Source organism: Ptychodera flava, chromosome 2 (genome assembly GCF_041260155.1).
Source record: "Ptychodera flava strain L36383 chromosome 2, AS_Pfla_20210202, whole genome shotgun sequence".
In the NCBI taxonomy this organism is placed as follows: Eukaryota; Metazoa; Hemichordata; class Enteropneusta; family Ptychoderidae; genus Ptychodera; species Ptychodera flava.
The window spans coordinates 17,323,244-17,339,763 of NC_091929.1; the positions used below are offsets into that span (position 1 = coordinate 17,323,244).

At 36.0% G+C, this 16,520-nt stretch overlaps 2 protein-coding genes across 2 annotated transcripts in view; both read right to left on the reverse strand.

Annotated features, from left to right (window-relative positions):
• LOC139115899 (V-type proton ATPase subunit E-like) overlaps positions 1-16,520 on the reverse strand; it is a 340,813-nt gene that overhangs the window by 70,662 nt on the left and 253,631 nt on the right. The window lies entirely within an intron of this gene.
• Positions 39-14,974, reverse strand: LOC139123542 (antiviral innate immune response receptor RIG-I-like). The gene is made up of 14 exons (XM_070689716.1): positions 14,969-14,974; positions 14,019-14,298; positions 13,506-13,562; positions 11,737-11,946; positions 10,788-11,062; positions 8,861-8,938; positions 7,587-7,749; positions 6,971-7,066; positions 5,751-5,908; positions 4,988-5,129; positions 4,291-4,343; positions 4,104-4,251; positions 2,199-2,366; positions 39-1,817 (listed from the first exon to the last, which is right to left on the reverse strand). The coding sequence occupies exons 1-14, from the start codon at positions 14,972-14,974 to the stop codon at positions 1,717-1,719; spliced, it is 1,935 nt and encodes a 644-aa protein (XP_070545817.1). The 3' UTR covers positions 39-1,716.

Consider the following 16,520-nt stretch of genomic DNA (forward strand, 5'->3'; position numbering starts at 1 on the left):
ACAAATGTACAATGACATAAAAAAATACACCGTATTCACAAATATGGCATTTTATTCATTTATCTAAGAATTGATATAATATATTTTAGAAGAGTTGGCATTCTTCTGCTTATGTGATATCTCAAACATATCCCTCTGTATATTACAAATTTAATGTAAAAACACAGTTTTAAGATAAAACAGAACACTGTCTTAGTAAATCAACAAACTATTACATTCCCTGTAGATGTACAAATCTTCTATCACTTGTCATTATATACTAAAGTCTAGCCTACGTCTTTGTAAATTTAAATTGATTTGACCGTAAAAACGTTACAGCACAAGCACTGTTCATTTTAAAACTTCATTACACAGCTCAAGGCAGAATAAGTAAGAGCTATAAGAGAAAACTTCTTCACAAAGAATTCGTCTCTGCCTTTGTTTGCAAGATATATATCATTCTGGCTATAGCTATGAAAATACATGACCTACAATGGTAATATTTAAAAATTAGCTAATATTATCTAAAATCCTGTTTAATTTAAATAATAATTCATTAAAGATGCCAAAGATTAAGTCAGTGTGGTTGCCAAAACTTGCTAATCCCTTTCTCTTGAAAAAATTCACAAGATATTTCCATTGTTTTCAATAGAGAGTGTGGTACAGGGAAATCGGGTTGAAAAGGTTAATTACCCTGTCCATTCTTAATTCCAAGTAAAGAAAGCCACAATAACTTTTGATGACAATTCATGTGGACCAAACTATTGTCGTAAAAGGGTTAAACTACTAAATTATTTTGTTTGGCTTCTCTGAAGCAAACACATTTGTTATGTACAAAAATGAATGCAGGGAACATAATGTTTACTCATTAAAATACATCATCTTGTTCAAATATTTGGCCGGAGGTCGGCACATATATTCATGAGAAAAATTACCCTATGTAATGCTCTGTGTGTCTTTGATGTATCCATCAGCAAGACATGGTACTACAAAGTATGGCATAATATTTCAAATTTAAATCGCCAAGTAAGTAATCAGTCAAAAACTTTGAAAAATAATTGAACATATGTCAAAAAGATCTATGCCAAAAGTCGATACACAGTATGACAAGTATCACACAGCACTGTTTGAAAATTCATGAATAGATCAATCAATCAAGAAACACAAGCCTCGATGTATAGGAAAAATTAATTTTGGCTAGAAGACTCCTCTACATTAATTTTCTTTTGTAAATCTTCTTTACTGCAATGCTCAACATTGAATGTTATGTCCTTCCATTTGCGACACAGCCTTTGTTTCCCATCAGGCATGACCAGAACAAAGCTTTCGACCTTCAAAATGTGGTAGTCAACATCCTGGATTGTGGCGATGATGCCCCAGTCCTGCATGCATTTCTTGCAGTGCACCTTCTTGTGTTTGTACATTTCGTCTATCTGCTTTGGTTTCCTGTTTTGCGAGATCTTAATTCTCTCCTGGAAGGTGTCGTCTATGAGGAGGTAATGTGTCTCTTTGAATATGCGTAAGTCTGTCGAAAGGCATACAAATGTCTTGCATCTTTTACAGTTGAACTTGATAGCTTCTTTTGGTGCTTCCTTTCCTTTCGACGTTTGTTGATTACAGCAGTTTTTGCTTCTTCACGTCCCCGACGCTCCACTTGATCTGAAGCTTGAAACTCGTTGATCTTGTTCGCTAAGGCTCTTTCGCTCATCCTTGGAATTTCTTGGATGGCCTTATACATCATGTTTTCTCGCATGTCATATTAAGCTGTTTTCGTTTCATGACACCAGTTTCCGTTACTGCTACCAGGAAAGTTTTTCCAGAATTGACTCTACTTCTTCCTTTTATCACAATCATATTACCAAAGTGATTACCAAAAACTAAGATAACATGTGACGCATGAAGTTTTAAAGGCTTCTTATGTCATCATTTCTGGGAAAATTTTTTCTCAGAAAAATTCGATCATAAGAAAACAGATGTTTATCCAAAATCCTTAAAATTGAGTGCAAATGTCTACATGACTAGTAAAAGTACGGCTTATTTATATTAATTCTAAGCATGCAGCTATTTGAAAACTACTCGACATTTCATGAAAACATGGACGAAAAACTTTTCTTTGGGAGTCTTGATATTATGCTGACACAAAGTTGATTATGATATTTAATTTAATGAAAACAACATCAAGGGAAAGGTAGTTTTTTTCTATCGCAATATTAGCTTACCTATAGCCTGTACACGACCTATTTCATTGTTGGCATAATTGTAGCGAAAAACCAAGTTACAGAGCTGGATATCGATACCTTCTTGACCAACGCTTGTACAGACGATGATACTGTGGTTGCCTTCTTTGAACTTCTCTAAAAGATTCCGTTGTTGTGTCTCAGTCATTCCTAAAAACGTAGAGGGGGCAACATTTTATCTAAGACTTGACATCTATTGTTAACCCTTTCACCACTGCGGTTTGATCCAAATTCATATTTAGCTCATGTGTTCACACACGTGAACCAATGTCGCAGCGATGTTTGTCTGTTTGTCTGTCTGTCTGTCTCTGTGTCTGTCTGTGTGAGTCTGTCAGTCTGTTTGTTTGTCTGTCTATCTATCTGTCTTCGCGATATCGCAAGAACGGCTTATTTGATTAAAATCAAATTTGGTACATAGATTCTGTTAGACAATAGCAAAAATATTTAAATTTTTGATGGGCTTGCATATTTATGCTTATTTGCATAATTAATGATTTTAGAAAAAATAGACATACAATCAGAACGGCTGCACAGAATAGGATGAAATTTGCTTAAAGGTTAATCAAAGAAGAATTCATATGCAATAGAAGACATAAAGGTGTGACATGAAAGTTAATAGCTAATTGGCATATTTGATGAACTTTCCTAATCAGGCAGATATATCTGAATTCACTCAATCAAAATTGAAGAAACTTGGTATGTAATCGATCGAACATTACTGAAAGTCATTAAGCATGTAACTTCAGCCATTTCCTAATATGTATATTTTATGGACTTTCCTACTAGGGTTACATATCTTGATTGCCTTGACCAAAAGTTGGCGGAACTTGCTATCTTCATTGAAGATACTATATTATTGGAAGTCACAGAGCATTTGTACTTCAGCCAATTCCAAATTTGCAGTTTTTATGAACTTTTCATAATTAGAGATATACACCTGGATTAACTTGGTCAAACTTGACAAAACATGCTATTGATGATACTTCGTTAAAACAACATTGAAAGTCATTTAGGATTTTCACTTCAGTGATCAATATTTTGTGCTAAAAAATGCATTTTTATGTCCACTAATTTTCTGTTTTTTATATCTAATGACCTTTCACAGTTTGGCATAATGCTATGAAATGGTAAGACTATTACATAAGTCAAAGAAATTTAGTGTCTTTATTTCAGTTAATTACACATTTACATACTTAATGACATTTGAATTAATCTATAGTGAATATTGTTCATGATGTTGATCATAACACGTTCAATGAAGTTGTAAACATGTGGCCAAGGTTGAAAAATTCACAGACAACTACAACATTTCCTGATACACGTGTAAGCATTTTCAGTTCATATCTGGTCATAAATGTTGATCTTTGACCTGTTTAACGATAACTGAGGATGAACTTGATCACTCGTGATCTTCTGTGAACACTAGGAAAGTACCAAAGTCCAGTGGTGATAGGGATCAAATATTTGCAAGTGACTTCAACGCTTGATCTCATCCAATTTTCTTGTCTACATGGATTTAAACTACATTGTCACACAAAATGTAAGAGCTGCAATGATTACATAAGATGTACTAAAAAGGTCAGATAAATATTTGATTTACTGACATGTAGATTTTTCACCCTCTTCAGTTCCATTATTTGGCTCAACCATTATATTCATTACATTCATGATGAGTGATTCTCTACACAGAGATGTGAGGGTAAAAACATTTAAACATTAAAGTTTATGGTTTTCCATTAGAAACCTAATCAGTGATTAGTGACGATGCTATACGTTCCCATTATAACTTTAAATTATCATAAACTTGATATTTACAACAATTATATTCACTGTAATTGAAAAGCAGAAAGGGAGTAAATATATAACAATGAAAAATACACTCATTACCAGGATTATCTCCGCTTCCACCACCGCCAATCAACACTCCAGGATTCAGTCCTACAAATTCTGGAGTTTCTTCCATCCAACTCTTCAAGGCATAGCATGAAGCCCTAGTTGTAGTGAGAATGATGCAACGGGAATCCGGCTTGTCCTTCTAAGCTGTGAGGATTAGGTCACCCAGTTTTGCAAGTACAGGGTTCTTGTATTGTGGGTCAGCTGCAACTTTTTCCAACTCTGGTTTGTTCTCTGAAGTGGTGCAGAAATGATGATGCAGATGATTGCGTGTATCCTTTTTTAGTTGAAGACTTAGATATATAATCAAGTTTAACTACACATTGTCGTAACAAAGGAATTTTGTTACGCTAATTAATGTATCCTCGCTGCGTGCTTTGGTGAGTCTCCGATAAATCACTGATAGATTCACTTTGCATGATCTCCTTTTCAACTGTCACAAATGTATATATCAAAAACAGTATCATTTTTTGACCCTCACAGTGAAACAATCAGTGTTCTTTACTGCTTGGATAAACAGAGGGACGACCAATTTACATTTCATTGCATAATCTGCATATTCTTTTGTTATGAAAACGATTCTCCTGTGTAGTTTATAACATACAAATTGATTGCTCAAAACACAGGGGTTGTCCTTCCCTAAAAATTCCCTTGTTAAAAACAGCTAACTGAATTATTGATGCATTTATGATTTCATCAATTCAATACTCCTAAACACAGTGGTCAAGGTTGATTATTTTTGTTATTGCATGTTGATTGTAAGATCTACAAGGGCAAGCATGGGACCGGGACAAATATCGGGACAAATATATGTCAAAAGTTACTCTGGTCTACTTATAATTGAAAAAATATAATCCTTAGTTATCTGGTATGTTTACCTTTAAATAATTGGAAGAGGTCTTCATCAAGTTTATCAAAACCTTGTCTTTTGTTCTCCAGGTTGTCAAAGTATTTGTTTAGATACTGCAAAGCGTCCTTAGTCCGAGCATCTTTGTTGACAAACAGTGAATCATTATATTTCTGGAGATGAAGGAAATACCAATTAGCTGAAATGTATTAACGCATGTAATTCTACTGCTATCAATAAACATGAAAATTATTTAAAAAAAAACAGAAAAAAAGAAAAAAACACATTTGTAGTCGTAAATATATAGAACATATTAATAGCAAAACAGTGTTGCATAGCAACTTTAAACCCTTTCCTGAGTTGATAGGTCCAGTAAAAGGCATTTTCTTTTTAGAACAATGCGTTTGAATTTTCATTGCTCACCTGATGTGTGCATCTCAAATAATGAATTATATACAGTGGCGCCAATTTTCCAAGCATAAAAATAAAATTACATGTATGTTTGCATGTAATGCTGTAAAAGACGGCATAATTAAGCTCAGCTTACACAAAGTTGAGTAATTTGTAATATCGCAACATTCAGCTATAGGGCACCTAACATTTTTGAGAAATTTGAAAAATATGAAAAATCCAATTATCCCAAATTAGTTCCAATCGTGTCAGCATGACTCTGGTATAAACAGTGTAACATTCTTTTCATATGACATCATCAAGATTTGAAGCTATCTCAGGAGAACCATTCTTTCCAAACCTAGAATATGAGATATGCTTACAAACCAATACTTATCACTTACCCTAAGATGATCGGTGCATGTCGTAAACATCCGCCCAATTTTGTCATCCGTGAGCACAACAATACTTTGTTTTCCGAGGTTGACCACCCAGTGCTCATAGGACTGTGTTCCTCGCTCACTGGGGGGTTTCAGAACTTTTGGGTCAATTGCGTCAGTACCTGTGAAAATGTGAATCATATTCTGTTGCTTTCGTGACTACAGTTACAAATGCGATAAGCATGTGGCTCAAAAGCCAGATAACAAACTTACATCCGATTCAAATTTCACTTCAACCATATAGCGCCATACTGTGATTTTAAAAGACAACACCAAGGCCTTTGAAAAACATCTCTCAGTACAATACAAGACTCAATGCTTATTTCTGATCATTGGAATAGATTGGTGAAGTAGTGTAATCACACAGCTGAGTAAGTCAAGAACTCAGAAACCGGTACTCGGTTGGTTGAATTTCAATAAACGTCAACAAGTACTGACAGAATTCAAAAGATAGTGTAGCAGAGACCACCCACTCAATTACATGTACCCTGACACTTGTGTCCGTGTCCCGTCCAGTTCAACTGAATACTGAAAGGACGGCTTGTTCACAAGTGCTGAAAAACGCTGCCAATATGTAAAACAATATGTCAAACCTTTCAGTCTTGAAACCATCCGTGTTTGCACGCTACGATCCATTTTGAGGTAATTTAATGAATTATGTTTTCTTGAAAATTTGGACTGAAATGAGCACACTGGTGATAAAATATTCAAACTCTGAGGAACACGATTCGAACTAATTTAGGATAATTGGATAGTGAAGTAATGTCGGTTGAATCTGCAAATGTAAGCTTATCTGCTTTTCTTTTTAAGACACATTTGTTTTTATTTGTAATGTATAATATTGCAACATTCAGCTAGAGGGTACCCAACACTTTTGAAAAAAAATTGAAAATTATGAAGATCAAATCATCCCACATTAGTTCCAATCGTGTTAAGGTCATTTCTGCGTAGCACACATTGCAAACTTGACCATCCCTTAGAACTCTAGGCAAATACAACACAGTGGCTGGGGCTGTTCATTTAACGGCTTGCTTTTTAACAAGTCATATGAGGTGACTTGACTGCGACTATAACAAACACTCACCTACTGCAATAAAGGGAAATAACAATCATTAGGCCAGAGAGAAAAGCACATCATAATGAATCAAATGGATATGAATAATGAAAGGACTCGAGCACTTTACCTTCGGAGGAGAGCATATCAGTTTCAATTTTTAACATAATTTCACTGACTATTTTGAAAAATGGATCTTCAACTCTGCCTTGAACGCTGAGTAATGCTGAAGATAAACGACGAGAAAATCAGATGTAATTGGGTAAGTAATATCCACAGAATAAATTATTAAATGTACTGACTTGTTTAACTTAATTCCTTATAAAAAGTGTTTTTGAAACATCAAAAGTGTAAACACAATAATGGATGAATTAATTTTTTTTGCTATTTTTGATTGAGAAGCAACGATGATATTATTGCTTATGATGTATCAAGTGGCAAGGGTTCACGACTTTTTTGAGGCATTGTCTGCACCTAGTCACTTAAACCTTGAGCAAACTGCCTCAAGGACACTAATACGAAGTATTGTATACTTCGCCTTTCATTTTGGGACAAAGTGCCTTAAGAATTTTGTAAAATACATAATTTGACTGCTTGGGTATACGTGATTATCAAATATCTTGATAGCGAAGGGATCAGGGGAATGATCAAGTATGATAGGGGCACATATTTCGGTCACGAATGAAATTTTATTTTCTTACGAATAAAGTTGAGAGGTGCTCACAACTAATGTTACATGTATTCACCTTCATCCGGTACAGGAGCATAACGCTGCAGTTCGTTTTTGTTTTTCACAACAGTTGATATATTATCAGCATCAAGATTGGCACAGATCTTCAAAATATGCTCCATTGCCAGTTGCTGAGTTTTACTTTTGCCCACGCCCAGGGAAGCTGTCAATCCTATTATCTATGACCATGTGAGATAATATTAGAATGTTAGTGATGTAACCCCTTTTACTGCCACACTTTGGTATATCCCAATAGTTTTCAGCAGGCCTGGGTAACATATATAGAGTGAAATATGGGTGGAAGAGTAAGGTTATCAGTACAAGGGATGCACAAGAGTTTTTCTAAATAAGAATTGAAATCTTTCTAGTGTTAATAAGTATGTATCAGAATAATATAATACCAATCACTGATTGTTATATGGTTGCGATAACATTGAATCTAATTTGCTCAAATGGACACATCGAGGTCTTACAAGTTCATAAGTATTGACCTTCTCCTCGACACATACACATGCAAACAATTTTTTCATGCTGCTTTACCATCAAAGTGGCATATTTGTATAACAATAAACGGTTTTACTTTTTGAGCTGCAATATAATAATATTAGATCAGAACACAGTCAACATACACTCAGGAGGTGCGTGCCAATGCAAGAGTATTAACGATTTCCTTGATTAAACGCATGTGTTGAAGTGAGTTAACAAAAAACATGCTGTAAGATATTGGTGATTTCATGTCACCTTTTTAAAATACATCTAATATAGTAACATTATGCACTTTGCCATGCTCATGTGCTTCATGATGAATTTCTGCCACAAGGACAAAGGTAGGTTATTGAGACAGAAGTACTGTAATTTCCTTTCAGCATAGATTTCTGAAACATTCCTCTATAAATGGTCATAAGATGTCAGCAGAAACTAGTATGTTTCTGAGACAATTGTGATGCATGATGTTATATTTTCAAAGCAAGAAAAACAACTGATGAGTAAGCATTTTGCTCACATTTGTTTTGAAAAAAGAATAATCTTGCGTAATTATATCTTGAAATCTAGCATGGTGACTCCATCTTTTGAAAACTTTTTCATAACGGCTTCTAGTACCGATTCTTTTTCCGAAAGTTTCAATAAAATGTCAATAACAAAACATTTTCTTGTATTTTTGCTTGAGTTGGCAAGTCCCTGCCTGAAGATAAGAAACAGTTCTTTGGCTTGTATAATTTCTGACATTGGTAAGAATGGTTAGTGGTCATGGCATTTCATAAGAGGAAAGATACATAAATTAATAGCTACCTGAGGCCTTGGTTGTTTGGGGTGATCTATCTTCATATCTCTGTACCTTGCCATGATGTCATTGTATGGTTCCAATTTCTGTGTGTCAATTGCAAGATTATGGTTACATGTATAGAACAGCAGCTTTAAATGTTGCAGTAAGAATTTTTAGACATTACTTCCTAAAATATCAAATGCGTTTGCAAATTTTTTTTCTAGGAAAATGTATGATAATATCTTAGTATCACACTTTCCGCATATTATTTCAGAAAAAAATCTTAACTTCCTTTAAAAGTACAGGAGTATGAAAAACAATTATAGTTAGCAGGAATAAAGGCTGACAAGGTTTGCAGTTGACCATCTTTACCAAAAGATAGACTGTGACTTGTTTCATCAGCCAAGAGTTATCATAGGAAAATGTAGTCTTTATCACATGCACAGGGAAAGTTTATTGTCTCAAAACAAAAATACGGGATTTACACTCTGGTCGTTCAACATCACGACAACCCGCGTCCATGTGATCAATTTTGGTGCGTCGGACCTTGTTTTGCGTCGATCTTCGGTGTGCTCATCGATGTCAACAAAAAACATGCCAGCGGGTGTTTCTCCCATGATCAATATGTGTCTGACATGTTACTTAAAGTCTGACACAATAAATCCAATTTGCAAAGTGTGAGTCCTTCTGTTTTAGTGTTGTCGCCGATATGGGAGTATAGACCCCGCCGCCGCTTGAACATTCGACGCACATTGCACCTTCATGCGGTAGACATACAGTTTCCACCGCAAAAACTGTGTCAAGGTCTCCAAAAGTCATATGATGAAATCGATATTTAAATATCGAACGAAAATAATAATCCGAATAATAAAAAACACAAGATTGCACCGCGTGTATATTCCTAAGGAATTACGTTAATAATTTGCGGAAACAAGGAACTCGAAGCCGGTCGCATTACACGTACGTTCTATAGGCGACTGTTGCCGTATGTTGTGGGTTCGGACCCGATTGAAAACTAGCCGTATTTTCTACCCTGGGTTGGTAACTCTGCTGGTGGACAGAATTGTCCGCGAGGTTATCGTTCGCCCAGTTAAAGCGATGAATTCGTTTCTTCGCTTCGATAAAGTTTGTATGTGCGATGTGTGATAGTGAGCATGCGTGCGTGAGTGCTTCACGAGCTCTACAACGTGTGGAGCGGTCTCAGTCAGAAAAATGTAACAACTTAACCGGCTATTGAACCACTCTTTTTTGGGAGTGGAGATTTAGCCGAGTGGTTCTCTCTGTGGCCTCTCCGCTAGGCGACTGTTGCCGTATGTTGTGGGTTCGAACCCGATTGAAAACTAGCCGTATATTCTATAAGCATTATAGCCAGGGTCATGCGCGAGTGTTCGCGCCGTTGAGATTCAGTCGATTGTTGTTCTGGAAAAATATCGCATTTTTGTCTGTGGTAATTTCTAGGTCAGTGTTATCTTTTAAACTTCCTTTGCGGAAGGTAGACCGAGAGGTCCCCTGGCATTTCGTCACTCACTCGACAGACGACTGGAAAGGTTTGACAACACACCAACTACGTATTCCTAAAGTAGTTCAAAGGTTTAACAGCGGAATTGTTACCAGAAAAGTTGTTGCATTTTGCAAAGAAAATTACACTATTTCTTGGCTTGTGAATGTGATAAGTATATTATTCCCTAATAGTGTTCTTCGTTCAGGCAAGAAAAATACTCCTGATGGAATGACCGTGTCACCACGTTACGTTCCTTTGCTGAACGAAGAAAAATATAAGGGAATAATATTGAACTATTTGAAGCATGGTATACCAAGTTGTACTTGAGAGATTGAAAGTTTTGTCACATTTCATTGACAGAAAACATTTCAACCTGTTAATGACCAAAAACAAAGCAAGTTATAAAATTATTTCATGTTTTTACGAGGCTACCATGATCTTCGGTTACACACCTGTGTGTGATGGCATTCATCAAATATCAGCATGGTGAAAACAGACAGGGAACTGATGATGTTGTCTTTCAGGGCATTCACCAGAATCTGGGCTGTCAACACCATGACGTCATAACCTTCTTCCACCACTTCCGCCATGGGGATGGTAGCGGTATCTCCTGTTAACTGGATGACCCTGTAATTCATTGGGATGAGGTACTCCTCAAACACATTCCCCTGCTGTTCAACCAGTGGTTTTTGGTTCACAAGGAACACTATTCTGTGCGGTCTGTTTGCTAAATGGTGAAAGAAAAAAAAGCACACGAGAGACTTAAGATTTTCATTTTTGCTTACCCAACTATTTAAATCATAAATAATTCAAAATCCACACGCAGATGCCATGAAGAGAAATTGGTTTATGGTGATGAGGAATAGTAAACTTGTTTAAAATGACACAGATGAGATTACAGTGTATTTCAACTAGGTACCGCAACTCAGCGTATGGGACGGACACATTTCGCGAACAAAACAAACATTTAGCTTGGGTATTACGACACATTTCAGAGCCACCGACTTATTTATTAGTTACAGTAAATCAGCATGGGGCTGCCGCTCTGCCCCATGCTGGTTCACTGTAATTAACCAATGAGTCGGTGGCTTTGAAATGTGTGGTGATACCCAAGCTAATCGTTTGTTTTGTACGTGAAATGTGTCCGTCTCATACGCTGAGTTGCGGTGCCTAGGTGAAACGCACTGTAGGTGCTTCTTCCATAGTAATACATGTCTGCTATTGTTGAAAGAACATTAAAGGTAACCATTAAAATATGGGATTTCAGTGGCATAGCAATTCTTCTGCATACCGATGACAGGACATTTACTCAAGCACGTGTATATGTTCAAGAATATTTGCGTTTCTGACAGAATTAAAAACAATGATTGCACTTAGTCATGAGGTGTAAAACAACAATACCTGTAAATCCTTTCACTAGGTGGCGCTGCATGATATACAGGGCAGTGATAGTTTTACCACTTCCTGTAGGGGCACAGATGATGGTGTTTCTGCCTTCCAAAGCAGGTTCTACCAATTCCATTTGATAATTCCTCAGCTTGAAAGTCTCCAATTGTGGTTCATCAGTACAGAATTCCAAGTTATCTGTATCTCCAATCTCATTAACATCGTCTAGTGAGGGTAAATAAAATCTTGTCAAAACACTTCTTAATGGATCGTGATACATCAAACTTATACAAAGATATTTTAAATTAAAACAAAACAATGAACTTAGAACAAACTATTTTGCCTTTATTGTTTTATACGAAATCATCTCTAATGATGATAATAAATATACAAATTCTTCAAAATTTTTGATAATTTTTAATATAGAGAGTATCCGTTTACATGTGTTACATTAAATATCGCTGCAGAGATTTGTTGGCCGCTAGTTCGCTGGTCGGTGCACATTGTTTGTGTCCGAAAGTCACAAATATTTGCCATATAAATTTGCATATTCATCACCTTTTCAACAAATCGGAATTATGTCATCGCTAGGGCCCGTCAAAAGAATATTACAACTGTCTCACTGGGGGTTATGCAGAAGAAGATTTTTGATTTCTGCATATATTGAAAATATCATTAAAATAAAAATCTATCTTGCCGTATACATATGACGCATGTACATACATACATACATACATACATACATACATACATACATACATACATACATACATACTGTATGCATGTATGCATGCATGCACGCACAAATGCACAAATGCATGCACGCATGCACATATAGATACACAGAAACACAGATACATACATACATACATACATACATACATACATACATACATACATACATACATACATACATACATACATACATACATACATACATACATACTGTAAGCATGTATGCACGCACAAACGCCCAAATGCATGCATGCATGCATGCACATATAGATACACAGAAACACAGATACATAGATACACACATACATTCTTACATACATACATACATACATACATACATACATACATACATACATACATACATACATACATACATACATACATACATACATACATACATACATACATACATACATACATACATACATACATACATACATACATACTGTAAGCATGTATGCACGCACAAACGCCCAAATGCATGCATGCATGCACATATAGATACACAGAAACACAGATACATAGATACACACATACATTCTCACATACATAGATACATAGATACATGCATAGATACATACATACATACATACATACATACATACATACATACATACATACATACATACATACATACATACATACATACATACATACATACATACATACATACATACATACATACATACATACGTGCGTACGTACGTACATACAAACATTATCATACAATATCATGCACACAACGAACATATAGACTGACAGCGGACGCCAGACAGACACGCATCCTAATAGCTTCTATAGATCATGAGACCACTTTTCTTTCTTTACAACATGGAAAATAATACATATAACATGTTATACAAGTATCAAACTGAGTCAAGAAAAAAGTAAAAGTCAGCAGAAATGATATATTTAACTTACAAATAAAGTACCAACAATGCCATGCCTTTGCTTGAAAGAAATGTCCATTATAATACATTTGTGCGTCTCGGATCGTTGCGAAACGTACGAAAAATGAATGAAACTTGCTAAATCACATGTTGACTAACCTGGATGTATTTCAGTAGGAATGCTAGAACATTTACGGCGTTTACTTGGTGGTGAACCTGTCAATACAGTAAATTGCAAGTGTAAACGTTATGGTTGTCAATAATATTGTATAGCTTCAAACTTACTTTTTTGTTTACATATGACCAAAACGTTAAATGCTTAACTTGAATCAAAACTGAATTAATGACTCTCTTTTAAAGTTTCCCTCTTTAAGACAGGCAATAATGATTTTTATCATTTTGAAATGTGATGTAAAATATTTGATTATCTTGTCGCTGTAGTCGTACATGTGCTCGCTGAATGTATAGGGCGCAGGAAACTTACAAAACCGGTACAGACTTAAGAATATCTTCGTGAACAAGTAAGCGCTGGTTCATTTGCGTACTTTGTGGATGAAGTTTTGTTTAGCTAGGCACGATGAATTGTGAATTACATTTGCCGTATACTAACTCAAAGTATATCAAACTCAAAAATAAACCATAGAAAATCTGGATTGAAACAGTTTTGTGTACCTGTACTATCTGCTACTTCCTCCTGTTCTTCTTGAAGGTGCTGTATTTGCTGTGCGATGTGTTCGTCCTGTGCTCGATGTAAACTGTGGTCGTCTATGTGCTGTTGCACGCTTGTAGTTTCACCTTTAGGATCTTGCTTTGGTCTTGTTATCTCTCTGTGTACTGCAGCTGAACTCCGTTCACAGCTGGCTGTAATACCGCAATGAAGCGAGTCTTGGGTATCTATTGTTTTGTGATAAAAACGATGTATCGTTAAAATGACTGAAAAAATACTATTTTGCTAGCTCGATATCAGGCAAGCAAGACTGCAAACCATCCCCTATCTGATCTACAAGTCGAACTGATGTACACATAGTTCATTTTAGGGAGTTATTTCAGCTATAGCCTAGGTATCTTCCAGGGTTTAATTCCTGGCGATTACTCTCTAGCTTATCGTAGGATGCATAATTTTCTTTTGTACTTTTCTTTGTTATGTCTTTTTATGGGGAAAGGTTGTACAAACCCTAGCCGTACCATGTATGTGAAAGGGGAAGAAAGATTGCGTGGTGACCTTCATTATGGAAACAAAAACCCAGAGAGGGTGAAAGAGAGCAGCACGGAGGGAGCTCTGAGGAAATAGAGCATTTCAACTTGATAGATATCCTAATACACACTGTGCTGTTTTGTGTCTATGTTTACAACTATTGTCTTATGAATTCTGACCTACTGTGATTGGATTATGGATTGGTATGAGTGCGATTTTTTTTTTGAACTCAGCTCATTGATTGGTAGACATGATCTTTGTTATTCTGTGTATGGTTCTTAAATTTCAGTCGTTATTGTACAATTATGACAGTTACGTCATCCATTCTTTTCGGTTAGTCTTTCTCATTACATGTAATTTGAATTTGAGAGGGCAGATGCCTCATCTGTTGAAGCCATGGATTAACATTTGATTAATGGAATCTCACTCCCATGAGGACCTGTGGTCAGATTTCTCACACTCGTTTTGGATATTTTGTCTCACACGAGCCTTGGAGTGTGGGATTATTTTTCTCACATGACCACAAAATGCGTTAACTTCATACTGGAAATATTGAATGTTTAACTGTGTCAGCGACTATCATACTTCGTGGTCATCTATAGTATTCCGTCGTTGCCACTAACGCGAACCCCGTGGCGAGGTCCACTCCCTATACTTAAACTTCTGCTTTGGACGAGATGTCCAACAGAAAAAATTGGCGATATGTTTCAAGGGGTTTAGGGAGCCTTCAGTAATTTCAGAGGGTGGGCCAGGGGAATTCCGCGCGCACCTGTACTGTAAAATGTGACCCTCTCCCACCTTGAGTCTAAAATGTGACCCCCTTGTCCGGCATTCTGAAACCTGACCCTCCACTCAAACACTGCAGTTTTCTCCCTAGGAATAACTAAAACCAGTATAGCTAATTTCCATATAATTAGGGACTGGACCAATTAGCATGGGGAGGGCGGGGATTTGGAACGACAGTGCTAAAAAATCTTGACCCTCCCCTGACATTTTCTCCAAAAAATCATGACCCTCCCAAACGTAAGGCTGGAAAATATGTGACCCCACCCCAGTTTCAAAAATACATTCTCGAGTTCCGTAAAGCCTCGAATAAATATACCATTTATTTCGGATGTAGCATTTTGTAGAGTTTGACAGGATGTACAAACGACACAATGATGAGATAGCCAATTTTACAAATGACAAAAAAGTACAGATCTACAGGTATCTTTGCCCTGGTATGGTTTCTACAGCTTTTAATCTTTGATACACAAACTGGTTCACAAACAAGAGATACTCGAAGCATAAAAATAATACTTTTTCTGGCAAACATTGAAACTTATGCTGTGACTCTAAGATAAACAGTACAGCATCTTATAATTCAACAATAAGAGTGTGATTAGTAAAAACAAGGTTATAAATTAAAATCTATGGCAAAACATTATTTTAGTCCATAATCGCCATATATCCATAATTACATTCAGAGTTTAATCCTGGGTTTACAACAATGCCAGTAGATGTTGATGATATTAACAGTTAGAGTCTAGCATCATTAAAAAGAGATCTCAGATATTTAAAAAAAACCATTTTAAGTTAGATTTTGTAACAAAAGAAGCAAAACTTAAAATATTGGATAATATGAAAATCACTTATACTGATGATGATGATGATGATGATGAAAATGATGATGATGATTTGTTCATGATGATGATGATGATGATGATAAAAGTAATGATTACAGCAGTAAAGACAAATGTGACCATGTTGGCGAGGAGGACAATGGCGATGATGAGGGCAATGACGATGAGCAGGACAATGACGATGATGAGGACAATGATGATGATTAGGACAATGATGATGATTAGGACAAATGACGATAAAGAGGACAATACGATAAGAAGGACAATGACGATGATGAGTACAACAATGATGATGAAGACAATGATGATTACGAGGACAATGACGATGAAAAGGACAATAACGATGATGAGGACGAT

Coding starts and splice junctions, on each gene's coding strand:
- LOC139123542 (XM_070689716.1), bottom strand. Junction 13,563..14,018: donor GGAAGTAGCAGATAGTACAG/GTACACAAAACT, acceptor CTGTATTGACAG/GTTCACCACCAAGTAAACGC. Junction 8,939..10,787: donor ATGAATGCCATCACACACAG/GTGTGTAACCGA, acceptor ATTGACACACAG/AAATTGGAACCATACAATGA.